Raw genomic sequence first — 27,462 nt, forward strand, 5'->3', positions numbered from 1 at the left:
AGCCTACCAAGCTGCTAGGATTACAGGCATGTGCCACCACATGACTCCAGTTCAGTTTTCTAAGTAACCTGAATTATAGCAGTGAACACATCCAAACTATTTCTTCAACCACCACTGACATGCTCCCAAATGGTTCTCCAAACTTTTTTTTTTACAGTTTGGACTTCTCTGCTGAGCTCCACCCAGATGGATTCAACTGTCAAATGGACATCTACACTTGACCATTCTCACAGGCACCTTAAACTCATGTCCACAATAAAACTCACTATTCTCCTCCAACATATGCCCTTCTCCTGAGTTTTGGGGGATGCAGAGATAGAAGACACTCTATAACAATTTTTAATCTGTCTGACAGGGAAGTGAGAGGAGTTACCTAACAATTAAAATAGAAACAGATGCTTACAGATATAAAGCAGTATAGTAGAAGCAGGTACTGAAGGCGAGTAAGCCTACAGTGTACCAAGCACAGTGCTTGATGCTTGCATGCATTACTCGTTTAGCCTTCACAATAACCCCTCTCCCACTCTGCAAATAAGAAAACAGATCGGATTAAAACCTACCTCCTAAAGGTTTCACCAGCTCCCAAAGCACTATCCTGAGAACACAGGATTTAAGGCACGGACCTTTGGGGCTCTAATCCAAACAACAGCTTGATAAAATATATGTAAATAAAATTTACCATTTTAACCATTTAAAAACAAAAACAAACAAACAAAATCTTACCAGGCCATAAAACAACTGAGCCCAAGCATACCTAGAATAAAGCTTTAGTTTATTTGCTGCCTTAGAAGGGGACACCTAACAATCCACAGGGATTGGAGATTTCCTAAGGTTGCGACACTACAGTGATCTCAAAAAATGAACGAGACTTCAACTAAGGAATGGGACCTGGCAGGTAGGGGTTGAAAGGAGAGAAGTATATGGCATTCTCCTCTCATTTCACAAGAGGCCTGAGAGGGTAGAGTGGCAAAGAAACTGTAGGGTTTTGCTAAAGCCACCAGGTACATGTGGAGAAATAGCCTCATGACAGGGCAGGCAGGACCCAAATCACTGATAGCCTTGTATGCCATTCTAGTGAGTTTAAACTTTAAATTTGTTAGAGCCAGTCCCTATGGACAGCTCAGTTTATTATGCCCCTGGTTCAAAAGATCATTGTCTCCTGTCTTTCTTGATAAATAAATTTCTTAGTGATTAGTTCACAGCCAGCCCATCCCTCTGACAGGAACCCTTTTCCTCACCCATGTGGGACATGCAGTGAGAGTATCAGGATTTAAGTTTTAAATCTAGTTGAAGGGATCATTTCAGGATTTAAAATCGAATGACATGAGCCAGTTTGCATTTTGAAAAGGCCCTATTGGCATTGGTGTGGGGAACCAGCTGAAGAGAGGCAATGGAAATTGGGTTACCCAAAGCAATTAGAGTTAGAAGCAATGGGAAAAAGGTGGACAGACTTGAGACAGTAATGAAGGAAAAACTCAACAGGGCTGGGATATGAAATTAACTAAAGAGAGTAAACAAAGAAGTTTGTGGCTTGTCACATCCAGGACAGAGGATTTCAGTTTTGGACATGTTGACTTTGAGACAGATACTTGTGGGGTACTCCTAGGGAGGTAGCCAGCATTCAGACAACTCAGTGCATGAGTCTGGGACTCAGGAGAGTAGTAGTTACAATGGTGAGAAACTACCACCAATGGGAAAGGATAGAGGAAAAAGTCCTGTTCTCAAGGTGCCACCAGAAGTTGCCCTTTGGCTCTTGGTGTCTTAAACCACCAACCAGCAGCCAGTCCACCAGTTTGGGTAGAAAGGACAGGAATGCAATCCAATCTCAGGAAAAGGACAGTGTGGTCTGCAATTTCCTTAGCACCAGAGAAGCCAAATTCGGAAACGCAAGGAGAAGACTATCTCATACCAAGATCCAAGAACCCCTGTCAATCAGCTCTGTGGGAATTAAGCCCAAATATCCTAAGGCATCCCTTTTATGCAGTAAATTTAAATGTTATGCATCTTGAATGGCACTAGTGATGAATCATACTTGAGAGTACTGAGGATGAGTCACAAAAATAGTTTTCTCTCAGAACCCCGATTAAGAAGGGCTACAGGCACAGGACAGGTATTCAAATGCCATGACCACTAACTTTCCCATGTGCTCTATTTGAGAATATGCTCCTGAGCTGCCATTGTGAAGGCCCCATCCTCCTATCAGCCCTGTGCCCTCAAGAGGAGCAGCACAGTGGAGAGCCTGACTCAGCTGCACTGCTCCAAAGAAGCAAAGGTCTCTTTCTCTATCTTTTTTTGGGAGCTTGGGCTGGATTTCTTTTTCTACATGGGCAATCAAAAGAGTATCGAGCAGTCAGTCAACTAAACTAAACTGGGCTAAACTCTAAAATACTAGAGTGCTGCTCACAGGCCCAATGGGTCCCAACCATTGAGGTATTTTAGCAGGTCTGGGTCAAGACCCAGAAATATGTAATAATTTAAAAGCAGCTTCCCAACTGATACTAATTTGTAGTAGCGTTTGGGAGTACCTTTTGTACTTCCATCCTTTCTCACTAGTCTGTTGTTTTAGTTGCCCCTTGTTTAGTAAATAAATGTTCCCTATGAGAAAGTTTTGGAGCAGTGATCACATCATTATTCCAGTCCAGAAATTGGACTGAAGAGCAGCAGAAGCTCCAGGAAGCACAGCAGAACTGGCAGAGTTACATATTCCCAATTTTAAAAACTCTAAATGAACTTAAGTGCCGAGCCCTAAGTCTAGCTCCTTCCACCTTTCTCAAAGTAACTTACTGCACATGCATTTGAGGGATACAGCATTCTACTGATCACCAGAGAGGAGCCCTCAAATCTGACAGTCAAAGCTTCTTCAGCATCCCTTCTCCTCCACTCCTGCTTTGAGCCAAATAGCCCAAGTCCCACTCTCAACACCACACAGAAAACAATGAAGCAGAAGTTGCTTTAATCAAGGGGTGAAGTCCTCAATCAGGGGGACCTCACTCAACCTTTGGTGGTGGGGTCTCAGCCTACCCCCCACATGCCCTGAGGCCCCTCAGGAAAGAGGGAGCAGCTAAACAGCAAATTATGGAAGAGGCCAAGGATGGGAATGGGTAAACCCAGGTTAAGGGGCAAGAGCAGGGCGCTGACAGGATGGGAGCAAAGCTGAAGAGGGCAGGAAGAGCTTAACCCACATGGTTCTACCTGGGGGTTGGCTGAGGTGGCTGTGCATTGGGCAGAGTGGCACCAGGAGGGTTGATGGTTGAGGGGGGCAAGGGAAGGAGTGTTTAGGAGATGAGGCGACTGTGAAGCTGGTGCAGCTGCTCCTGGGTCAGCACCAGCCGGTGTTGCTGTCCAAGGCCAGGTGCACATGAGAAGGTCACTTTGCCCATGTAGACTGTATCATCTTGCTGTTCTTCCTTAGCCTTGGTGAGAGGAACACAATGACAAGTCAGGGGTTCACTTGAACTGTGGATCCTTGAGGGGGTCCCTAAGTATTGACACCAAGACAACCCTTAGGAGACTGAAGCCTTGAATTTTTAGGTCATGATGACCAAATTTTTCAAATTAGAATGGAGGTACATAGTCTGACAATAGGGAGGTGATATCTGCATGCTAATATATTAGACTTTTTGGAAGCACTGCAAGCATTTTTGTTACTTACAAGTAAGATTTGGGCTTGTCAGATAAAACAAGGTATGCAGTTGTTGGACCCAAGATTCCAGCTCTCTTCAAATTCTTGGGGGAGGGTAAGATCTACCTGAGCCCTCCACACTATGCTATCCTCCATCCCATACTTCCCTTACCCTGAGGAAAGCTGTTGAAGGGAAGGTGGCAAAGTCAGTGGGGACTGTGGCTCCAGGGCGCTGAGATACTGTCTCCTTGAGGACTTCATCCTGGGGAAGGGAAGACAGGGTTTATTTAAGGGATCCTCCACAGGCTAACATAAGACTTCCCAGTTTCAGAGACACCAATACCAGGGGAGCAGAAGCCCACATCTCTTTATCACAATACTTCCGCTCTCACCTCCAACCCCATCCTCACTCCAACATCCCTCCCTTATAGATCCTCATCTTTTAAGGCCCAATTCAGTTTCCACAGCCTCTGAGAAGCCATGCCCAACCATTCTACCTACAGCAATCTCAGCTCTGACAAAAACTGCAGACTGAACCACACACCCTGAAGATGATCCTAGCTCATGCATTCTGTTGATAAAAATTTATCTTCTGACAGTTTACAAGGCAAGCATTCTGTCTTCCCTTTCATGTTCTTCCCAACATGCCATCTAATGCAAGGCTGGGCCCAGAGGAACTCCAGAAGCACCTGGCTCCACCAATGAAAGCTCTGAAATGAGTTCCATAGGTAGGAAAGGGCAGGATCTAAGCTGACCTTGAGTTTCTCAATGGTGTCACTCAGGGACTTGAGCTGAGCCACTTGCTCCAGAAGCTGGGCTGATGGGCTCTTGGCAGCTGTAAGAAGGGAAAGCTGGTTAAGCCCACCCCAGCTCAGATAGGCAACTGGTCTGGATTAAGGTTCAGGAAGTGTAGGTACTGGACCCTTTCATGGTACAGGTACTTAAAATGGGTGAATCAGGAAAACTGAACACTGAAGCCAAGGGTCACAGCTGGGATGAGCCTCTGCCATTCAGATACTGCCCAGGCTGAGGTTAAATCCCTGGGGGCAAGGGTCAGGCATGATGTTCATCTCAGGAGTCAATGGTACATACCAGGATTGGTGCGAGTGATATCTACTACTTGAGTGCACGTGCTCAGCTGATTTAATGTCTCCAGCAGCTGGCTGATCTTACGGTACAGTGCACCAGCTGCTATTTCACTGCCAGGGCCCTCATGGGGTAGGAGGGAAATCTTTGCAACATGCAGAGGGGGCAGGGCTGCCAAGGATGCCTTCATCTGTGCTCCCTGTGGGGGCAAAAGTAGTGGCAGTGTTGAGAGGCACTAGAAGGCCTCTACCATCTATCATCAAAGGGAGGGTATGCTCCACTCTCCACCATAGTCCTGTGTTTCTCACCTTGAGGATGCTGTTCTCATGCTGAAGTTGAGAAATGTGCAGTCTCATGGCAGAGATCTGCTGAAGCAGTAGTGGTGAGTCCTTCACCAGCCCCGGGCCTGGCAAGGACCCTGGAGCCTGCCCAGAAATGCCCCCTGTGGATACCATAACAAATGTCCTTAGCATTAGGTAGAAAGGGTTGAAAATTGGGCCCATCCTTGCTCTTCCCCTTTCTTCATTCCTTACCACCTCTAGCCTGGCTATTCCACAAGGGGAAGCCTCACCCTTCTCCACCAGCCCCAACTCCCACCAGCCCTGGAAGCCCCAGCCACAGTAGGTTTCTACCTCGCTGCTGTTCTTCTGTTTTCAGGATAGCCCATGAGGGAGCAGGAAAAGAGGAGAGAGGAATTAGACAATTTGGGGCTTGGAGGACATACCAGAGGAATCCTGGACATGACCTGCAGGAAAACCCTTTTTCTGATTACCTTACCTTCTTTACAAGACCCTGCCCCTCTGCTTGGAGTAAGAGTAGATATGTGTGACAGAGAAACAAGGAGCATGAGGACATCAGAGAGGGTGCAATGTGTGAGAAGAATGGAAAAGTGAGTGTGCGGGAAGAAGCACTTGGGAAATGAGACTGTTCTTACCTCCCTGCTCCATAATTCATCTCCAAAAATAGCATGGGGCGTGCTCTAGAGACCCGGACGGTGTGTACCCTTAGTGCTCTCCAGCAGCAACGCTCAGATTAAGGTTGTGAGTATATTCCCTTTAGCCTCATATTTCCCCATTGCTGAGGCAAAAATTCTGCTTTTTTGTTCGGAAATTTCACTAATTCTGAACCAATGTTTGCTTAAAGAGCCTATGCCAAAATAATACAAGATGGTAATTCTGAAGACTCCCCACAAAGAACATGGAACTATCTGTACTACAGGAGTCTAATGTTACAAAGGTATCTGGTCACTTCCCAAAATCATGAGGCATCAGTGACAGGAATTTTGATAAAAACAAGACCGTAGGTGAGGTCAGCTGATGAGACATAGAACAGGAAAAGTCTAGAAGTCCTGATGGTTTAATTCCAAGGCACGAAAAATTGTCCTCTGGAGTGAAAATGGTAAGAAACTAAAGGGGAATGAAAACTAACAATAAGTTAGATGACAACCAAGATGGCAGCAGTCACTTCCTTACCCAGGAAACAGAGAAGACGGGGCCTGGAAGCCAGAAAAACTCCAGGTAGGGGAGTGGGTAGATGAAAGTCAGAACACAAGTAGAAGCAAACTTGAGAGAATTACACAATGGAAGATGCAAGCACATAAGATGAAGCTACGTGAGCTCAGTGAGGAAACACAGTGCTCAAGCAGAGAGAATAAAAAGCAGGCATCAGGCAAGGGTGGATTCCCTGGGAGGAAGCAAAGCCTCTGGGATATAGGGTTAGGGCAGAAAGGCCAAAAAGTAGATCCAAAAGGGACAGCTACTAGAGTCAACTGTTTTTATCATTCTGAATGTCACTTTGCAATGTCCTACTTTAGTCAGAGATATTCTGCAGATATCTTTAGGGAAAGTAAAAACTTGGTTGAACTGGGCAAGTACATCCCTGGACAAACATTAAGGAGAAAGGGGGCATGTGTCAAATAGAGGCCAAGGACAGGAGACAGGACAGTTAGTCTCTTCTGGGTCATTTCTGCCTACCCCACTATACTCACCACCAGCAATACCAGAGACCAGGGTAGCAATGCCTGAGGAAGGGGGCCCTCGGAGCCCCTCAATTGTGCGCTTAGACTGGCTATTCAGCCGCTGCTTTAGCTCTGCCTTCTCTGCCTCCAGCTGGTCGATGTCAGCCTGGAGTGCGTCCATCGTTTCCTCAAACTCTCTGTGAAAGAGAATCTGGACTTGGGTAGTGTCCCTTCCCTGTGGCCCCACATGATTTTTCAGTCTTGAAAAGTCCTGGGGGGTAGCTCTGCTAGTGAGAAGCCAGGGACAGGGAAGCACAGGCTTAGGTTGGGGTGACACAATGGAGATGGAATGGAGAAGGGAAATGGGTAAAGTCTCATTAGGAGAGGAAGGAGAAAGGGTTAGGGACAGAGCCTCAAGCAGGAAGAAGGGCCAGGGCCCCAGGGAAGGTGCCTGACTTCTCCTTCTTCCGTAGCAGTGCCTGGGTCTCCTCCAGCCGAGTCTGGACTTTTTCAATGCGCTCATCCGCATCCTTGGCAGCACTGTCCAACTTCTTCTCCAGGAGACTCAGCCGCACATTGGCCTCACTCAGTTCTTCTCCCTGGAAAAGCAGAGATTCTAGTTCCCTAACATCTCCCCATGGCCCTGGGAACCAGATCATGAGATAGAAAGCTTCCTGATGGAGTCTTGATCACAAGTCCCCTTTTCTCCCCATCACCCCAAGCCTTCTTAGTCCTGATCTCAATCCCAATATTTGCAGTTGCCTTGAGGACCACCATACTTCCCAGTCCCAAAATCTGAGCATACTCTACCCTTACCTTTATCTTGAGTGATTTCTTCAATTCCTTGATAACTGTCTCTCGATCTTCAAGTTTCAAACCCAGGCCTTCAGCATCTGTGATCTCTGCACGAAGGGCTGCAGCCCGCAGCTCAACTGGAGGAGGCTAACGGATTGGGTGGGTCAGAGGGTAGATCACTGAGAGGAAAGCGCTAGTATGCTCCTTTCGGAGTGCCTTCTAGGGAGGATACTCAGATGCCTTCCTCTTGCCTCCCTGCTCTCCCACAACCAGCTGCAGCTCTGCAAATTGTGCTCCTCTGTACTGGAGCTCCTCCAAAGAAACCTCCACTCACCTTGCTGGGGGGCCTCTCTGCATCATACTCCCCCTCCTGCATGGCTGTGGCCAGCTTGTTCATGGTGCTGATGAGGATGTTACAGGACTGGCGCAGACACTCATAGGGGCTGCTGGAGGGGCTCCCATAGATCTGCAGGAGCCAAAGGCAGGAATGAAAGCCCCACACTGGCCACTAACTCCCCATCCCTTCCTGCCCAGCCATCCAGGCCAACCTGCTCGCTTGCTTTGAAAGCCAGCTCCTCCAGTGCAGCCACAGGCAGTCCCTCATTTTCTGCCAGTGGGGCAATGAGTTGGGCAGCAGCAGCTGCCACTTCCTGTAGTACAGCCACCACCCATGTCAAATGTTTCCTGCAGTCTAGGAGTATGTCAGATACCTGTGTGAAAAGCGAGAGTCAAGAGCCCACTCTGAGTCCAGCATCACAGTTTCTAGCTACCTCAGTTTTGTGCCCTGACCAGATTAATCTTTTAACATGGTAGGCCCTCCTGGATTTATTCAACATCTTTCCCTTTCCCACTTGCAGCCCTAAACCTGTGGTCCAAAGGCCAGTGCTGCTGGGATCCCAGGAGCATCCGTTCCTGGCATACGCCTTCGGATCTTCTTGCAGAATTGACGGATATCACTGCATGATGTTTCCAGATCCCGGAGCAAAAGGGCAATATCTGTAGCCTCCTGCCCACCCTACATGGGAAACAGATGGAAAACCGGGTAAGCATTAGGGCTGGAGGTGAGGTGGTAGGAACTAAGAACAAGAACTCACACAGCTCTAGATGCACCCTCACCTGCAAGAAGGCACGCAGTCGCCCCACCTCCACACTCATGCAGTCCAGGGCACTCTGGGTAAACTGTGAGAAGAGAAGCGGGTGGTTATCAGCTTTAACAGGAATCCTCTGCCCCATCATCATCTCTAAGAAATCTCCACCCTCTACTGCCCCATACATAAGTGGGTCCTCTGTCTTCCCTGATCTGGTTTTAGTGACCTTGTCTTATGTGACAACACTTAGGGTCTGATCTGTTGATCTGATCCTCCACTTCTGATCCCTACAGAAGGCTCAACCACTGGTCCAGACACTTCACCTTAATGTGGTCAGCCAGTTGCATGGTACTGTCCTCAGGCTGTTCAGCAAGATGGATACTGTACAGGTGCTGAGGAAAGATGACAGAGATAGTCTTTAAACATGTAGAAATGGGGGAAGTTCTTCCCAAACTATAATTTGAGCCTTGATCATTATGGGAGTCTTGAGAGGTAAGAGAATCCAAAACCTCAGGCAGCGGCATCATAAGACAAGTTGAACTCAGAGCAAATCAAGCTCCAAGCAGCCAGCCTGGGACATACGACCCTCAATACACTGGCAAGGGTTCCCATCAGGAGAAAGCTTCCCTCCCATCCTGCCCAAGCCTGCATATTTCCTGCAGACCTGGTAGTACTTGATGGCCTTTGTGAGAGGCTCCACATTGACAGTTTCATCCAGCTGATCCTTGTGCAGCAGTTCAATGAGGAAATCTAGGGAGCGCTCATGGGCACTCATCTCAGGATAGAGGCTGCCCACCTTCTTATATACGTCCACGTTGCACTGAGAGAGGGCACTAGAGACCAGAGAAGAGCTCTATGAGGTCAAAGTCTTCCAGGCAATCTCAGTTCCAATCATTCCTAGATCCATGGTCCTGCAGTAGGGATCAGGAGTCACTTACTGCTCATAGCGGTGTAGTGTAGCCTGCAGCAGACTCAGAGAATACACGAGCCCAGCAGCAAAGCTGAGTTGCTCGCCTGCAGCTCCTCGAAGCCCAGGCCGCTCTGAACAATTCTCACTTAGTTCAAACTTCTCCTGGGCCTGCTTCCGGATCAGCTCTGCCTATGGGAAGAAGACCAAGAACCTGAAACTCAGAGCAGGGGATGGAAAATATAGACTCAGGAATACAGGATACAGCTTACAACTGTATGGGGCGCATGGACACACACAGGAGAGAGAGCAGACATAGTTCTTAAATAGGCAGGAAGTCTCACCTGGGGAAAGGGAAATGATGGGAATACTGGTGCTTGTGAGAATTTTAGGATATAAGAATGAACGAACAGTGGGAACACAAAAACCAAGGCTTCCCTGACTTAAAGCTGCTGCTCCTGATCTCTCTCCACCTAGAATGCTATCTGCCCGTTATCCCCCTAGCTAACTCTTAGCCACCTTATGGCTTTCAGTTCAAATGTTATTACCCCTCACAACCAGCTTCATCTACACCAGATCCTCAACTGTGTTCTCTCGAACACCCTACCTCTCCTTCCTAATACAAAATCTGTAATATATCCATCCTTTGTATCTATAGGGGATTGATTTTAGAACTCCCCATAAATATAATAATCATGGACGTTCAAGACCCTCATAGGAAATGGGACAGTATTTGCATATAATCTATGTGCATCTTCCTATACACTTCAAATCACCTCTAGATTACTTACAACACCTAATGCAATGTAAATACTATGTAGTTTTTATATTGTATTGTTTACGGAATAATGAGAAGGAAAAAAAAGTCTGTACATGTACAGTACAGATGCAATCTTTTCCAAAAATATTTTTGATCTGTAGTTGTTTGAATTCACCAATTCAGAATCCAAAGATAAGGAGGCCAACAGTATATGTTCATCTGTGACTTTGTTGACTATGTTTCTCTACTATATTTTTCCTGCCTTAACTTGGCATCCTCAATGCTTGGCTCTCAGTAAGTCCAACAGATTTTTACTGTACATATGACTAACTGGCCATACCTTACAAATGAGACGAGGCATGAGTAGCAGCACCAGGACACAGTCATGGTCCCCACCTGGCCGAAGGAAGCTGTCAGGCATGAAGGCTGTCAGCAGAGACATGTGCCGGTTGGCCTGGGCAACCTCCATCTGTCTCAACTCCATTTCAATTGCCTGTGAAGTAGACAGGGAGTTGGGCTCTCATTTAGAGTCCAAAAAATCACTATGCCTTGCTCACCAGATCCCTTGCTTTTAAGTTAAGCCCAAGCCAGTAGTCTACCAAACAACCACACAAAGAACTCCCTAGCCCAGGAATCTGAAGCCCAGAGCCCATACCAGGCTAGCTCACAGTCATACCCAGTCTGGGCTTCCTAACACCCGACTCTCAAGCCACCCACTTTCCTGACCTTGGCATGGGCTTTAGTCTCAGCAAACTTGATTTTGAAGTCAAAAGTCTCTGGAGGTGGCTGCTGCTGTCTCTCCACAGAAGCTTCCTGTTGGTTTGTTAGTTCCCGATTTACATCCTAAGAGCAGAGATAGTGAGGGGCAGCTGGGTCAAGATAACCCTAGGGTGATGGTGGGTAGAGATAGTATGATCAGAGAACAGGGGTTGGGCAGGCACCTGTAGGTGGGCAGTCAGCTGGCGATATTTTTTGATGGTTTGTTGGTAGTCTGCAACGGTTTCCTGGGCTGCCTCTACACGCTTCTGGGCCTCACGTACCCGGGCACCAGCCATGTCCAGCTGCTCCCGCAGCTCTAGTTCTGTCTCTCGTGCATTCTCCTGGAGCTCATCATTCATCTCATTCATGGCTTCCTGGAATACAACAGGTAGGTGGGGGAAAGCAAAGGCAGGGTTAGGGTAGAAGGGCCAGGACAGGTCCTTTTACCACACACACTGTTCAAAGGTCAGGGGTCATGTGTCAATCTCTCTTTCGGCAGTTTCCTTACAAATACCATCCATCAGGGTCAGGAGTCTGCCCTTCTCTTACCAAGTCCCCCACAGTCTCCCTCAACTCCCGCACTTTCTCTTCCAGATTCAAGTTCCGGTCAGTCAGCATCTCCACCATCTCCTCAGCACCTAGAGCAGCATCCACCTGTGTTATGGGGAAGGGACCAGGAAAACTGCTGTTGGAAGATGACTAGAAAGGGGAAGGGGCAACAGAACAGGAATTCCGGGCAAGGGCTGGGTTTCACAGACCTGCTCCTTGAGTTCATCAATGGTGCTCTCTGCCTGGCTCAGTTCCTCCTGCAGGCGCTCTCGCTGTTGCCTCACAATCTCTAGCTCTTGGTTTTTCTTTTCCATGAGCTTCTGGAGCTTCACATGTTCCTGCTTCTCTGAGGAAGAAAGATCCCGCATCCTGTGGGAGAGAGAGGAGAACATGTGTCAGAGTGACCTGCAACAGGTACTTTAACATATCCAAAGGCAGGAGAGTGAAGGCCAAGCAGTGAGGAGCCTACCTCACCAGGGCATCCTTTAGGCGGGCATTTTGTTCCTCAAGCTGTTTGAGCTGGTAACTGGATGCAGCCCCATCTGAGCCTGGGGAAGACCATTAACATGTTCAGACTTGGTCTCACCCCACCACTTGGGCCCCACAGCTCCTGGCACCTTACCTTTCTCTTCAATCTCAGCCTTCAGTATCTCCAAGTCGGTGGTGAGCTCATCCACACGCTCTTTCAGTGCTTCGACCTCCTGCTGCAGAGACTCAGCCCGTTCTTCAGCCATTTCCTTGTCCAGAGTGGCCATCTCGATGGCATCAGCAGTGTCGGCCATCTCCTCCATGTAGCGTTCCTTTGCTTCCAGTGCCTCCTTGGCTTCCTGAGAAGGGGAAAAGGGTTGGGGGTGGGGGGCAGGAGCAAAGAGATGTCCTATGCTGCCTATTCTCACAATATACACCAGGTTCTAGTTCCAGTCCCATTTCTAATTCAACTCCTTGGGTCCCTCAACCTCCCCAGCCATCCCCTCCATCCTGAGTCCCACCTTCCGCGCCTCCTTGAGGCGACGCTGCAAGTCTGCCTGCTGCTCCTGCATTTTGCTCTTCCATTCCTGCACCTGCTCCAGCTGGATCTTATGTTTCTCCAGTTCTTTCAGCTTTGCCTTGTCTTCTGCCCGTTTTAGCCTCAGGGTCTCCAGTTTCTCCTCCAGGTCCCGTACCTGGGCCCTCAATCCCTCTTCCTCCTGCCAAGAAAAGGTCTTGCCACCTATGCACAGCCCACACTGCCTCCCCTGAGACTGAGCTGGAATAGAGAAGATAAGAATATGTGCAAACATCACCCTAACCCCAGAGTCAAAAGCAAGTACCATACAAACATTGGAAAACTGTGTTTCCAATGAAACATGGCACTGTATGTACCAGAAAAGTGTGAAGGAAGGGCAGGAGTACTGGGGATATATTTCTGTGGTAGGGCACTTGCCTTGTGTGCACAAGGCCCTGGGTTCAAATCCCTCCTGCCAAAGAAAAAAAGAAAAGAAAGAAAGAAAAAAGAAAAGAAAGGCAAGAAAAGAAAAGGTAGCTTTTTGGCAGCAGCAAGATACCCATACACTATGTTCCCACTTTTTCTGATCCAAGCTCTAGGTCTTCCCCAACCCTAGGAAATTTCTAAGACCCAGCCAGGAATCACAGACCCCTTGGTATCTTGATTCTCCTTTGCCCCAGTGCTTGTCCTTACCTTGGATGGGGAAGGAAGTGGGGGAGCTGCTCCAGGAGAGGTGAGGGCTGGTGTGGGGATGATGGGTGCTGCCAGCGGAGTCTGAGCCGGGGTGCTGGGCTCACTGCTGCTCAGCTCACCTGCTGATGCTGAGCCAGAGGGGCCCAAAGAGCTACTGGCCCCAGTCACCCCAGTACTCGCAGGGCGAGTGGGCTATTCAGAACAGGGGCAAACCGGAAAGAGAACGGAGGATGGGGGTGGTGAAAGGGAAAGACACAGGACATAAGAATATGGCAAGGGTTGAAGACAAAGAAGGGAAAAGAGAAAGAGTATGAAAGCACAATGAGAACAGAGACACAGTGAAGGAGAGAGGGAAAATGACATAGTCAAAGCAACATTGACAAAGGACAGGGGGAGGAAGGAGGGAGGAAAGGATGGGGGAAAACATGAGATTATAAGGTTCCTCCTTTGGCACTGATCCCACATTCCTCCCAACTCTGGCACTACCCTTTATAGCAGAATCTTTTACTCCCTACAGTTCTCCTCTGTGACCCACTTGTGATCACTGTAGCAATTTCTTAATACTCCCAGTCCCATCCTTGCTCTGGGTCTGTGCCCAACTCCCCCAAGGGGAAAAAAAGTGCCTCAATGTCATCCCAGAGAGAAAGAACAGATTAGTGTTTCTTCTTGATATTCATGTTTCCAGAGAGGACTGGGCTAAAAGTGGGGGTTCCAGACTCTCCACCCTTCTTAGGCCCTCCCTACTCTTTAGAAGTCAAGCTAAATTGTCCTCCCTTGGTCTATGTCAGGGACTCCCACAAGTAAAAGAACCAAACAGAAAATTACAGCCTTGGCTCCTCCTTGAAACAAGGTACATATAACCAACCCTTCTTTAATCCCCTAAGACAAAGGGGTTCTAATCAGGTAGTAATTACCCAGGTCCTTGTGGGACAGAAAACCCAGGAGCCATCATGAAGCCCCACGCCCAGGAACAGACAAGCCTTCCCAGTGCTCTCCCCAAACTTCCCCTTAGTGGGCTGACACTCAGAAACCACATGCTACCATGGACACCCCCCAAGTCAAAGGCTTTCACAGATATACCTCCTTCCTCCGACATGTTATACTGCCAATTCTTCACTTCTCTTCTAATCTCTTCCCTCAAAACTAATCAAAATCACCTTGTTAAAGAAAGCCTGTCCTGATTAACCACAACTCCCTCATTTCTCTATTTTACTCAATTTCCTAGCTCAGAGGACCTTCTAAGATTTGGAAGTCATTTTCCCAGGAGAGGCCTGTCACCAACCCCAGGGCCTTCTTCCCCCTCAAAGAGAACCCATGATAAACTGTGATCAACTTTCACTTGCTAGTACACATGCCCACAAACATGCACATGCCTCAAACATTTGTGCATACTCAGCAGTGGCTTGCATGGAGGCCTGTTTGTTCTCACCTTGGGCCGCCGAGTTGTGGTCTGGATAGGCAACAGGAGCCAGAGAGGTAGTCAGGAAAGAAAGGATAATGGCAGAAAGACAGACAGCAAAGGGACAGCAATGAGAGCAGAAGAAGTAAGAGGAATGGGGCTACAGTTAGCCACCACCCCCCTTCACCCATCCCCTTCTCCCTGCAGAGAATCACAGAAATTCCAGAAACCCCAAATTCCTTTTCCTCTTGGTTCCTGCTCCCACTTTTGCCAACCCTTGCAGGCCTCACCCCTTCAGACACCCTGAAAATCCCAGAGGTCCCTGTGTCCTAGGCTGAGCCACAGGAGACCAAAGGCAGCAGCTGGTGAGGTCTCCAGAGACCAGTCCTTCTGTGAACAATCTCTCCCACTCCAGCTCAGAGCCAGAAGCCCCGCCCAAACACCACTGCAAGGACTTTCCCAGGTCAGCCTCTTTCTTCAACTGCTAGACTCCACAGAGGACTCCCTAGGAACCCCCACATTCTGCCATACACACACCATGACAAGAGTGATATAAGCTCAAAAGTAAGGGATCAGCTCTCTAAGGCAGAACAATGTTGCTGTCCTCCCTCCCCCCTCTCCCCAGGACCAGATCCTGCAGCAGTCCCCATCCCTAAGGCAGAGGGCTCAGGTGTCAGGACTATGAATATTGCATTAGCAGAAGCCCAGAGCTCAGCAAAGTAACCCCACCCAGCTGCACAGAGAGAGGTGGGGGTAGGCGGCAGCACAGAGAAACTACTGTCCTAAACCAAATTCAGAAACCCTTTAACACCAATGGATGTTCTTGCTGCTCAGTGTCTCACTGCTGTGGCAGATAAAATTTGGCTTGGGTCTTGTTTCCAAGAGACTAAGCCCAAGGAGACCAATCCCCACCCTCCTACCCTGGACTAAGCTTCCAAAGCTTTGGGTCAAAAACTATTCTAGGTCCCCATTCTACCCTGGTAAAGCCCCCTGAAACAAACCCTAGGGGAGGAGATACTGGGAGAATAACCAAAAGTCATTCTAGCAAAGGTTGAGTAAGGTAGGTAGGCCTGCTAAGACACCAGGACACCTGGGCCTGCTTCTCTGGCTTATACCACAAGAAACCCTCCCAACGCCTGTTTGTAGTAGAGGCTGCCTGAAGCCCAAGCCTGGGAGGCCACTGGGTAGAAGGCCTGGAACACAGACTATCTGTGCCAAAAGCAAGCAGGGCAAGAATCAAATGCCCAGGGGTGGGGCCTGGTGGTGACACACACCTCACCCTGCCTCCCTCTTCTTCACCCTCCTCCCCCAACCAGGTAGACAGATGAAGTCAATCAGCCCCCACCCCCACCCCAGCTGCCTGCTGCCACCATCACCCTGGCAACCCGGTAGCAGGACCAGAGCAAACAAGAGTACCTTTCGGGCTGTCGGTGCCTGTCTCATCATTGCAGAAAACCAAAGAAAGCAAGGAGAGGAAAGAGAAGGAGGGACAGAGGAGGATAGACAAACACAGGGAGGAAGGACACACGAAGGGAGGGAGGGAGGGAGGGAGGGAAAGAGACCGAACAGAGGGAAAGGCGGCGGAGACAGGAGATTAGTGCATCAAATCCCAACAATGCAGCCTTAGCTTCCCCAGCCGGCAGCTTCCTAGCCACCAAACGCTGCTGCTGGGACACAGAGGCCTCTGAAGGTGCGCAGTAGGACAACCAGGCTCCAGCAGGCGCCAGAGCAGTGCCTGGCCCAGTTTGCCAGCTTAGGCTGATGGCAGCCTCAGTGGCCGCAGCACCAGCTCCACCTGACGTCATGCACCCACCCTCCTCTGCTCCATGGGGGTGGAGCCACTTTTTCCACCGTCACCTAGCAACCACCCAGGGCCCTGTTGGCTCCTCCTCCTCCTCATGACTGGACATAGTCCTGCGCAGAGCCTGCCTTGCTTCTTTGCCCAAAGAACAGGTTCTGGCTCTGCCGTTCCCTCCCTCTCCCACCCGAGAACTTACTCCAAAACACTGGGCCAGAGGCTATCCCACCAAAGGCACTTTATGGAGCCAGGGCATCAGTGGGCAGGGACATAGGGTCTCCCTTCTCCATGAGTCTCTCTCATAACTGCACTCTGCTCCCCTGACAACCCCATCAAGTCCACTTCTCTTATACACACTGGCAATACCCTTGTTTCCCAGGAACACACACCCAGAACTGGTCATAAGCTCTGAGGAGCACATCAAGTGATTAAATAACTCTAGGTGACATCCCATGGGGGAAGTAGCAACTCCAATAACAGTGTTGAGCTTCTTTTCAGTGGTCCCCTGGTTGTAGACAGGTTAAAGCCTTTGTCTGAAGGGCTTTCCAGAAAGGATTAGTTATTTTATGAAAGCATCTATGTCCTCTTCTGTCTTCCCCCTTAGAACACTTTTTTGTTTTAGATCTAGTTCCCTGTTTCACATGAAGTGAGAGCAGGGGCCCTGACTGAGTAATCTGCTTTGAGAGAACCACTGAGACTGATGACTGGAAGTTAGGATGGGGGTGCAGAATAGGCACTCAATTATTGACGGATACCTCCCACCGTGAGCAAAGAAGGTGCTATAGCCTAACACTGATAGTCTAGGTAAGGCTTTGCCACATTTTCCCAGGATTTGGCAATGCTCAGGTCCCTGCCAGGGTCATGTCAGGTTACAGCCAGAACTCTTCCTTAGATCTCAGTTTCATGTCCTTCTCTATTTAGGGGACTGAGGTAAGATGGTATCCCCATCTAAAGGTCCAGAGCCCTTTAGAGCATTATTTTCCTTATATCCCCATTCCCATCTGGAGCGAGGACCCAGGATGCAAAACAAATACCAGCATGTGGTCTCTACCATGGCAAGACTCCAAAGTGAAGACCTATAACCCACCAGGAGTAAAAAAGATGTTTTCCTTTCCCCTCCCACTGCCTTGATCCATCAGTTCTCCATGCAATATCAGAAAGGCCTGAGGCAGGCTGGTGACAAGGAAATCACAGCATTTTACATCCAGCACAGTATATACAGTTCAGACAGGCAAGTGCAAGTCAGACACAGCTTGGGCACAGGCCCAAGGCAGGGGTTGGTGTGAGGAAGAGGTCTTGGCATCAATTTAAGTGTTTAAAAAGTTGGTGGAGGGGAGAGAAGTTGCACAGATCAACTACTGCAAGGGGTGAAGGTAAGCTTTAGACACACCCCAGAGGGAGGAGGAGGCAGAGAAAGACTGATGGGGCACAGTGGGGGTGGGTATTCAGGGCATGCACTGGAGGGAAGGTCCATAAAGACTCTCAGTCTTTCCAACTGCTCTTCCTGTGCTCTATTTCTGACATTCCATTCCCTGCACAACCACTTTCCCCAGCCCTATTCTTCCAACCTATCCTCCCACCACCCCTGAATTTGGCTAAGTGAGTACCTACTGTAAGCCAATAAACTATTTCATACTGCTATTATTTATAGTCAAATGCGCAGAATTTCTAGTTAGGACTTTGGGGCAGTGAGAAATCATCCCTAGTGAATGTATGCTTGAGCCCAGACGCTGAGCCTGATGTCCTAGTACCACTCAAAAGAACTCTGGAAGCCAAGGCTGCCATTTCCTCTGGTCATCACAGCCCCAAGGTTACACACACATGCATGCAGCAGCCCAAGGACATGCAGGACAGCAGGAGAGGGGGCCATGAGCCACCCACTCAAGCACAAACAGTAAACACACCACCTTCTTAGGCTTCAGTCCCCGCTGCATGAGGAGTAGGAAAGGGCAAGTTAGAGAACAGACATCACATTGTGCTAGCTGGCCAGACATCCTGGGTATAGGCATTAATACCAATCAGACATACAGAGGCAAGGGGTGGGTGGACTCAGGTTAACATCAAGTCTTAGGTGAAAAGAGGGGTCCCTCAAGGTTCAACTTCCAGGACATGATTGCCCTGGTCCAGAGAAGCTAGAGTTCCACTCTGCAGAGAGGTAAGTGGACCCACAACACTGCAGAATGGCAGAGGGGAGCTAGGAAGGACCCTCTACCCATAGCTGAAAATAAGTGGCAGAGGATCTGGTGCCTTGCTACTACTTATAAATAGGACAATTCCTTCTCCTTCTATTTTCTACCTTACCTTACTCTTAAACCCTCTAGATCTTGGCATCTCTGTGTACCAAAGAGTAGGAAATTCACTACACTACTAGGGTCCTATCTATCCTTATCATCCCTAGCTCAATTCTATTTGACTCTACTTCTGGAACCTAATCGTTTTTCCTGCTATCACCTTTACTCTAGCTTAATGTAGCAACTCATACCCATAAGGGATTCCTTCCCAAGGAGGTTGAAGAGACTAGAAAGTTGCAGTTCAAATTCACCTATTGCTTCTACTTGCCTAGCATTCAGTCTCCCTCCCTCCCTTCCTCTTTCTCTATATAACTGTCTACTCCCACCCTCAAGCCACTCACCAGTTTGCTAGTCTTTGCAGCTGTATCAGCTCCCTCTGTAAAAACCAAACAGAAACAAAGTGTGTGTTTGTACACAGAGCTAGGCCAGACAACATCATGGTGGGTAGGGGGAGATCTATCAAGGAAATATGGTAGTGACAGAAAAATTTCAGTATCCACTGTGGTCCCCTGTTAAGAGGAAAAAGAGCTGGGACTTCAGGATATGAGGAGGTAGCTTAAGTGGGTGGCTGTTACCTCTTTTGAGGAATTTTGATGCAGAAGAGTCAGGTGTCTCTGGGGAAGTAGTGTCTGCTCCATCTTCAAATACCTGGATCTGGAACCACAGAAAAGACTCAATATAGTCAGATCAAGAATGGCTGTAATATGGGCCCCTCCCCAGTCCCAAAGCAAGGTACAGTGCAGGACAAGTTCCCTAAGGATGATCCCAATCTTCCCTCCACTGCTACCTCCCACTCTCCCAACCACAGGCTTATGCCCACACCAAGTACCAACACACAAGCTGCACATGCAACAGACATGTGTGCATGTGCATGTGCACACACACACACACACACAAACACACAATAAATAAAATTTAAAAAGATAGGGTAAGTACCTGGGATTGGCGCACAAAGATGCCATGGCCTTCATCACAAGTGAAATACTTCCTGCCTTGGACAGTTCCATCATTTTTGCCCTTTGCTTCATCCAGGATAACGCCTACCCACTTGCCAGTGGCAAAGAGTGTGGCTCCAACATAGGCCACAGTGCCTCGGTGGCCTTTTCCAATCACCTCCACACGGGAGCCTACCCGCAGAGGCCGGGCACTTGCCTCTGCACTCATCCTGCTGCCACTGGAAGTCTGAAAAAAAGGCACACACATACAAAGTTAGAGGCCTCAGTTCAAGGGTGGCATCATCATGCATAAGAAATGCCCCAGTCAAGATCCTGGACTGAAAACAAAAAACAAAAAATCATTTTCTTTGAACTCCATTCTCAGGTTGAGGTTAGCCCTCAAACTTCCCTTTGGAAAATGTCAGTGGTATGTCTAAGATACCTCTGGAATCTGCTAGAATTTTTAGTTTATATTTAAATTTTATGAAATCAGAATTCACTGATAGATCTGTGAATGTCACCACATGGCTACTTTCTCAGGAGCACTGCCCCTGAACAGAGGAATTAAACTCAAGCAAATAACTCAGTTTAGACCAGGTTCCCTATAACATAATACCCTGACTCAAAAGTCCGAGTTGAGTGGGTGACCCTACAAAAGCCTGCTTCCTTCTCCACTTCCATCTCTTCTGAAGTTCAAATGGCTCTCTCAGATCTCTCCCTTTCAGAGGCAAATAACTGTGTCTCTTTCCAGGACCCCAGGTCATCACCACTTCTTCCTCTCACTCTCATCCACATACCCACTATGAAACTCCTGGATGCCTCACTGCAACCCACTCAACCATCCAACTTCCTTCTGCATGGCCTGCATTTTGTTTTCTACTCTCTATCCCAAGCTCTGGAGATCCCTTCCCCATGCTATGTTGTTATGAAAAGAAAATATAGGTCAAGTAAATCATGTACCTCAAATTTGTCCCTCATTCTGTCCTTAGATTCTGCCTAGTGGTTCAAATGGATATATGGGCACAGATGGGCAAGCAAAGAAATAGACTAAGAAACTGTCCTTGGAAAGCTCTCAGCTTCTGACACACCCGTGATGACAGGACACAACATGAAATTAGGTCCCAAATTGGCCCATGGTTTAGAAGAAAATCACACCTAAGCCATTTTTAGCAATAGCAACTCCATGAACCAGGTGCCTTCCAACAAAAGTGATAAATGAGGCAAGAAATGACACCATGGTACTGCAGATTCCACAGTGCTCCCTTTTGATACCCACCACTTGGCTTCAGAAGGGAGCACAGCCAGAACCCAAGAAGAATCAGGATACTTCCTAGCCTGTCACTCCCTAACTCCCTTCCCCAAAGACCTTATCCAGGAAGATAGGGACAGAGCTACCAAGGGATTCAGGACCCCAACTCACATCTAGGACTACAAGGTATATCTCATAACAAAGGAAACTGCCAGTGACATCAAGGCAGACTCAAACTCAGAGACTCCCCACACCTCCCAACAAGCCTCTCAGAACCAGGAGGACACCACAGTGGGTACAGATTTAATCTCAGATGAAAGAAAGAGAAAGCAAGTGAAAAACAACAAAGCAGCTCTAAAGAAGGGCCATCAATCCCATTCTGAGTCCCCAAAATAGTCTGGTCCCCCTCAGGAACCCCCAACCTGGGTATCAGAGTCAGAGGTCAGGCCTTGCCAGTAACCCTTAGGACACTACTCTAGGAAGGTAAGCCTGTGCAGCCTACCACCATCAGGACTTCAAAGGCTCCTTAGAAACAGTCTGTGGGTGCCCCCAGCTCAGTTCCAGCTTATCTCCCCAGCCCCCACAGCAATGATGTCCACAGGCACCCAGGCCTTTTCCAGCAGCCCTCCCAGGGCCCATCCCAAATTAGAGCCACTTACCCGGTTATACACGTGCCTCTTGCTCTGGGCCATGCTGCTCATCCGGCCTTTACCCCCTCCCCCAGCTGGCCAGACACAGAGAAAAAAGACAGAAACCTAGGCAGGAGGGTCAGGGCGCTGGGCCCTTATGGACCAACACAGGAGCCGTCAAGCACGGCCCTCCCCAGTCCATGGGCCTCACTCAGCTGCCTACCGAGGCAGGGGTGGGGGCAGTGATGGGGGCTGAGGAACAAGTCCCCTCTGCTGCCTGAGGATTCCTGAACCCAGAGATACCGAATCCTGCTTGCCAGCTGATGAGTCTCACTCTGCGCTAGTGCTGCTCTAGACTTGTCGGGAACAGTGCAAGCCTCTGGGTCCTAGTGCTCCCCTGCTTCACCTGGGCCAGACAACAGGGACAAGGGACCAAAGATAGGTTCGCCACAGACTCTCAGCATTCTCCCCTAGAGTACACTATCTTGGGACTGGGAGCAGTCTTGACAATTCCTCCTGGCCTGTATCCCCTCACTATCACTGTCCCCCCTTCCCCTGGGCTATGAGACCTCAGCAGGCCCTCAAGCATCAAGTGACATTTCAAAATGGTCAGCTACCAAAAGCCTCCACACAGACAAAATAAGGGTCTCTTGTCCCCATTTATGGTACTCTTCTTTTTTTCTCCCCTCCCTAAACTCTGTACTTAGGTCCAAATCCATGTGATTAGGGTGTGGGTCTCAATCTCACGCTAGGCCAGAGGGGTCAGGCCCCGTCAAATAAACAGCAAAGGGCTGGGCACAGTGGTGCATGCCTGCTAATCTCAGTGGGTTGGAAGGTTGAGACAGGAGGACTGTGAGTTCAAAACCAGCCTCAGCAACGGTGAGGCACTAAGCAACTCGGTGAGACCCTGTCTCTAAATAAAATACAAATTAGGGCTGGGATGTAGCTCAGTGGTTGAGTGCCCATGAGTTGAATCCCCAGCACCAAAAAAAAAAAAAAAAAAGGAAAAAGGAAAAAACAAAAATAAAAACAGCAAAAGAAGGGAAGTTCTGGAGGCAACTTCCCACTCAAGGCAAGATAAGTATCCCAGGCCTCCCTACATTAGTAAAGTTTGCCACAATCACGCTTCCTCTCTTCTGGTGTTATAAGACACCAGGCTCTGAACCCTGAGAGCATTAGATTCAATTATATTACGAAAGATTTAATTAGATTAGTATTCAAAAACAAAGAGCCCCACTCTCCCCTTAGAGCCACCAGTTCACCTCAGCCACCTGCCCCTTGCATTCCTGGATATAAATGAAATGATTTATTTTTTTATACTTCTGTATTTCACAAAAATTCCTTAATAATCATATATTACCTTTATAATTAAAATATGCATTCTATTGAGAGGTCTCCAAGGGGGCTATGTAACTATACTACCTTATTTACCCATTTGTCATGGGCTAGGAACCAACAGATCAGGACCCTTGCCTCTTAAACAGCCAGCAAGGTTAGCCTAGGGTCTAACCTTGGCTCGCCTGGCTGCAATACAGACCTAGATACCCTGGACCTGGGCATAGTTGTCTTCCTTCACTAGCAGAAGGCGACTTCCCCTACTCCTCTCTCAAAGGTAGACTAGATAGCTCAACAATAGAATGATACCTAACAGAAAGAAACAGATCCTTCAAACACCTCTATCTTTAATCCTGTCCAGATCCCTAGGAAACTAACCCTGAAAAATCTCCATGTTACCACCTTCCTTCTTCAGTCACCATTACACAGGTGGGTAAAGCCATGCAGGCCCCCGCAGCATGGACCATGCATGTTTTTAGTACTTCAAACATTTTATAGATAGATGGCTAAAATATACTGTTTTTAGACTCAGGTTGCTTTCCTGGTTTTATCATAAACTTAGTCTTGTTTTTTTTTTTTTTTTTTTTTTTTTTTTTAATTGTACTGGGGATTGAACCCAAGGGCACTCTACCACTGAGCTACATCCAAGGCCCTTTTTTTTTTTATTTTGAGACAGTTACCCAGGCTGGTCTCCAAGATCCTCCTGCCTCGACCTCCCAAGTCACTGGGATTATAGGCATGTACAACCACATCCAGTTTGGTCTAGTTACTTAATATCTCTGTGTCTCAATTTCTGCATCTGTTAAGTGGGAACAATCAAAGAATATATTTCAGAGAGGTATAGTGAGGATTAGCTGAGAAAATCCACATAAAACATTTAGGATAGTGCTTGGTATTTAATAAGTGCTCAATAAAAGATAAGAACACTATCATTGTCATCACCATAGTTGAACATGACAATGACCCCACAGATAGGTAGACCAGGGAAATACCGGTAAGGAAACAGACTTACAGAACTGAGACACTTCCCTGAAGATCAGAATGGAACCAAAACCTGACCCAGAGACCTCTATGCTTTCTACTACCTCTTACTGTTCCCATACACATCTCTAGGCTTTCAAGGTTCTGTCAGAAGCCTTAAAAAAGTCAGAAGCACTCAGATCTAAGAACAGTTTCACAACACATGGATACATAGACACTAACTTATTGGGTGCTATTTATTCTATTATAAAATGTGAATATCTGCCATATCTACATTAGTATTAGGAGGATCAAATAAGATTAAGTGCATGAAAGTATTTCATAAAAAGTACCAAAACTGTAAGGATGAAGAATGATTACTTGGAAGGATACTAGATGGTATATAAATCTTAAAATTAAATGCATAGATAATAAATATTATAAGGAACTGTAGATAAAAGTGAACTAGAAAGAAGAGAGGTACATGTGAGATTTTTGGAGGATTTTTTTTTTTTTTTTTCAGGAAGGGGGCTAACTATGTAGAAAGGAAAGGCCTCCAAAGCACTGTAAGTTGTAAACAAAGCATGAATAGAGACAAAAATAATTTTGCTTGAAATATTAAAGAAAATTAGCTTAGCTGAAATGAAGAATTATAGATGAAACTAACAGACCATAAGCCTTCTGAAGCAGAGCTTACAACTTTTCTTTTTTATGATTTGATCATTCTTAGCTCCTGGAGTCAAATATTTATTGAATAAATAAATACAGGGATGCACCAGGAGGTAAGTATGGATAGGCAGGGAGTTTAAACATCAGGCAGAGATAGATGGATTGGATCCAATAACAACATGAAACTGGTCTTACTCCTGAGCTGTAGAGAGGCATAGAGAAACTATTTTAGGAAAAATCAAACTGGTGGCTTGTGCAGGATATAGTGAAGGCAGGAGTAACTTGGCAAAGACAGCATTACAGTAAGGAGGCTGTTGCAATCATGAACATGGGGTGGGATCTGAATAGGCATCATGAGAGAGAAGGGGCCAATTGAAATATAGTACCAAAAGAATCCTGAAAAGGCTCTGAGACAATTAGACATGAGGAAAGAGAAAACAGGCCTGGGCTCTGGAGATATACCTGGATACAGCTTTGGTTCTCATATTTCCTCACCTGGGAAAGCTATTTAATTTTCTGAGCCCCAGTTACCTAACTTGCAAAAAGGAGGGAATAATAGCTACCTCATAGTAATGTTGTATGGAATAAGACTTAAAGCACTGAGCACAAAATATGTGCTCAATAAATTGTAGATACTATCTTCATTATTACAACTGTATATCAATGATGACTTACACATGGTAGAAACTCAAATGTTGCAAGGAAAACTGGATAGATGGATGAATGTATAAATCAGTAAATGAATAAACTGGGAGTTTTCAAACTTAAGTAAAAATGTAGGAATGATGATCACAATATTAACAGAACTGGGGAAATGGGAAGGGAAACAGCATGTTAGATGTGAGAAAATAAGTCTTGTTCTCAGGGCTTTATCGGGGGCAAATTTAAGTATGTACACTAATGCACATATATTTCACTACCTCCTTCAAATACGAACCTGTGAGGTTGCAGACTAAGGTTAGTAGAATGCAGACTAGGGTGAGACTATAAAAAGATAGCATGATGGACCCCTTGTAGGGATGACATTTCAGAATTTTGTGTTAATGTCAATGGCTGGCTGTGATGCTGTACTACAGTTTTGTAAGATGTTAACCATCAGGAGAAACTAAATAAGGATATGTGCAATCTCGCTGTGTTGTTTCTTACAACTACATGTCAATGTGTTCATTACCTCAAAATATTTCAAACCAAACAACAAGAACCTGTGATATAGCCCAAAGAGACTCCATTATCTACACTCTATAGGTGACAGAACTGAATCTCTGAAGCCAAAAAACTTGCCCATTTCTAACTGGCCTGAACAATTTCAACCTTGCTTTTACTGGCACCCCAGCATCCCCTGATACCTTGATCTTCTTTTGTCTCACTTGATCCTGGTCTAACTCAACTATCTACTTTCCTTGATCCCTCTCCTGGAGAAGCTGGTTTGAAACCTAGGCAGTCTGACAGCAGGGCAAAATTGCATATAACCAAAAGAACTGGTAACAAAGAAATAAGTGTGCATGTAAGCCCCTCAGAAGTCAGGAAGGAAAAAAGGTTTCCTTACTGAGAGGGGAATGGAGGGTGGGGGACTGAAACTGGATTCCAGAAACCCACAGGAACCCAGGATAATAACATGCACAGAGCCTTTTGTTACTTGGTCCTACTCCTTTATCTGCCTTACAGATCTCATACAATAGAGGGTAGACCCTAAATGGACTTCCCCTACCTCTCCAGCTTATTATCCCCCGAAATGCCTGAAGCCCACTCCTAATTTAAATGTAGCTACACCCTTTCCAAAGTATTCCTCTCCCTAAGAAAGACCCAATTACTTCCAGGCTTACCTCCAAAAGTCAAGAAGGAAAGCTACACAGTACACCTCATTAATCTTCAATATAGAAGCTCTGCAGAAAAGCAAGAGAGTTTTTGAGACCCTGTGCTCAAAAACAGCAACACTTCCAGGGAGAACAGAACTTAGCCAGTTCTGAAGTTCCTGCTGTTTCCTCCCCCTGAATCAAGTGGCAAATTCCTGGCACTAGGACCCTGCAGACAGGGAACCCTGAGTCTGCGCTCTAAAGAGGGAGATGCACCATTTCACAACTTCAGCAAAAGCAAAGCAGCCAACAAAGCCACAGCCACCTCGGCTGTGCTGGGCTCTACTGGGCGCTATGGTTTGAGCAGCTCATCGGCCACTCCCCAGAAGCAGATCACTCTGTCCTTTCCCTTTTTAAACCCACGTCATCATCTGATCATAATGGAAATCAATCTCAAAGCACCATGCAAAGGCGTATCCATGGCAACCTCAAGAGGAAGGACACTGAGATGATGCTCCAGTGGCTGCAGCAGAAAAAGGTAAGTCTGTTTCTCTTCTATCCATGCCAATCCACCATTCTCCCCTTTCACTCAAGTCAGTTACTTGCAAATCCTATCACACTAACTAGAAAAACACATAAGGTGAGTTAATAATAATTATGTTATTATATAAGATTATGGGTCTGCCTAGTGAGTGGTTGGAAAAAATTCTTTTTCTGGATAATGGGATGGGAACAAGGTCTCTCTTCTTATTCAGTGTCTCAGGTGACAGTATCAGCCTGCAATACTTGACAAATCACTGTCAGTCACTTGTCTTTCCAATCAGGATACTGGGAAATTACTCAGGAACTTCAGAGTTCCCCTACATACTTACAAAAAGCTGGCAGCAACACTGACCTCACTGCCCTGCCCATTTATGCCATCATCATGCTCAGAGACTGGCATGTAAGAACCCCTCCTTAGCAGCCTCAAGATCCAGAAACCAGGAGGTAGAATTAAATCTCTGTCTCTGATGCCTCAGAGAAGAAATCTCATTTCTTCAGAAAAAGATCTGGCAAACAGAATTACTGCCAAGCCTAAGTAATCTTCCATGCCTCAGTGTCCCCTTCTGTAACACCTTTCTAAGGTATTGCTTTAAAAAGCACATGAGAATGCCTGAAAAGTACTTAAAACAGTGCCTGGTTTAGCCATTATTATGAGGAAGG

At 47.1% G+C, this 27,462-nt stretch overlaps 1 protein-coding gene across 17 annotated transcripts in view; it reads right to left on the bottom strand.

The window, feature by feature from the left end:
* Positions 1-2,936: 2,936 nt before the first annotated feature.
* The window catches only part of DCTN1 (dynactin subunit 1), a 29,525-nt gene continuing 4,999 nt past the window's right edge, over positions 2,937-27,462 (bottom strand). For 4 of the 17 annotated variants that reach the window (XM_079111514.1, XM_079111512.1, XM_079111510.1 and 1 more), the window contains 31 exons: positions 19,626-19,871; positions 19,265-19,343; positions 19,031-19,065; positions 18,306-18,326; positions 16,017-16,034; positions 14,631-14,651; positions 13,202-13,393; positions 12,513-12,710; positions 12,146-12,350; positions 11,993-12,071; positions 11,733-11,892; positions 11,524-11,628; positions 11,157-11,348; positions 10,942-11,058; positions 10,556-10,708; positions 9,487-9,647; positions 9,213-9,381; positions 8,872-8,940; positions 8,577-8,639; positions 8,326-8,475; positions 8,009-8,170; positions 7,795-7,926; positions 7,482-7,607; positions 7,122-7,264; positions 6,696-6,862; positions 5,341-5,355; positions 5,017-5,150; positions 4,715-4,907; positions 4,378-4,457; positions 3,795-3,884; positions 2,937-3,413 (listed from right to left, as the gene is read on the bottom strand). In XM_079111514.1, the coding sequence (XP_078967640.1) occupies positions 3,276-3,413; positions 3,795-3,884; positions 4,378-4,457; positions 4,715-4,907; positions 5,017-5,150; positions 5,341-5,355; positions 6,696-6,862; positions 7,122-7,264; positions 7,482-7,607; positions 7,795-7,926; positions 8,009-8,170; positions 8,326-8,475; positions 8,577-8,639; positions 8,872-8,940; positions 9,213-9,381; positions 9,487-9,647; positions 10,556-10,708; positions 10,942-11,058; positions 11,157-11,348; positions 11,524-11,628; positions 11,733-11,892; positions 11,993-12,071; positions 12,146-12,350; positions 12,513-12,710; positions 13,202-13,393; positions 14,631-14,651; positions 16,017-16,034; positions 18,306-18,326; positions 19,031-19,065; positions 19,265-19,343; positions 19,626-19,853 (3,795 nt within the window). In that variant the 5' untranslated portion in view covers positions 19,854-19,871 and the 3' untranslated portion in view covers positions 2,937-3,275. Of the gene's footprint in view, positions 3,414-3,794; positions 3,885-4,377; positions 4,458-4,714; positions 4,908-5,016; positions 5,151-5,340; positions 5,356-6,695; positions 6,863-7,121; positions 7,265-7,481; positions 7,608-7,794; positions 7,927-8,008; positions 8,171-8,325; positions 8,476-8,576; positions 8,640-8,871; positions 8,941-9,212; positions 9,382-9,486; positions 9,648-10,555; positions 10,709-10,941; positions 11,059-11,156; positions 11,349-11,523; positions 11,629-11,732; positions 11,893-11,992; positions 12,072-12,145; positions 12,351-12,512; positions 12,711-13,201; positions 13,394-14,630; positions 14,652-16,016; positions 16,035-18,305; positions 18,327-19,030; positions 19,066-19,264; positions 19,344-19,625; positions 19,872-21,532; positions 21,996-23,517; positions 23,637-27,462 lie in introns of those variants that run through there. The other 13 variants (XM_079111518.1, XM_079111509.1, XM_079111522.1 and 10 more) reach the window with 12 other exon arrangements.

The sequence above is a fragment of the Sciurus vulgaris genome (genome assembly GCF_902686455.1).
Source record: "Sciurus vulgaris genome assembly, chromosome: 14".
In the NCBI taxonomy this organism is placed as follows: domain Eukaryota; kingdom Metazoa; phylum Chordata; class Mammalia; order Rodentia; family Sciuridae; genus Sciurus; species Sciurus vulgaris.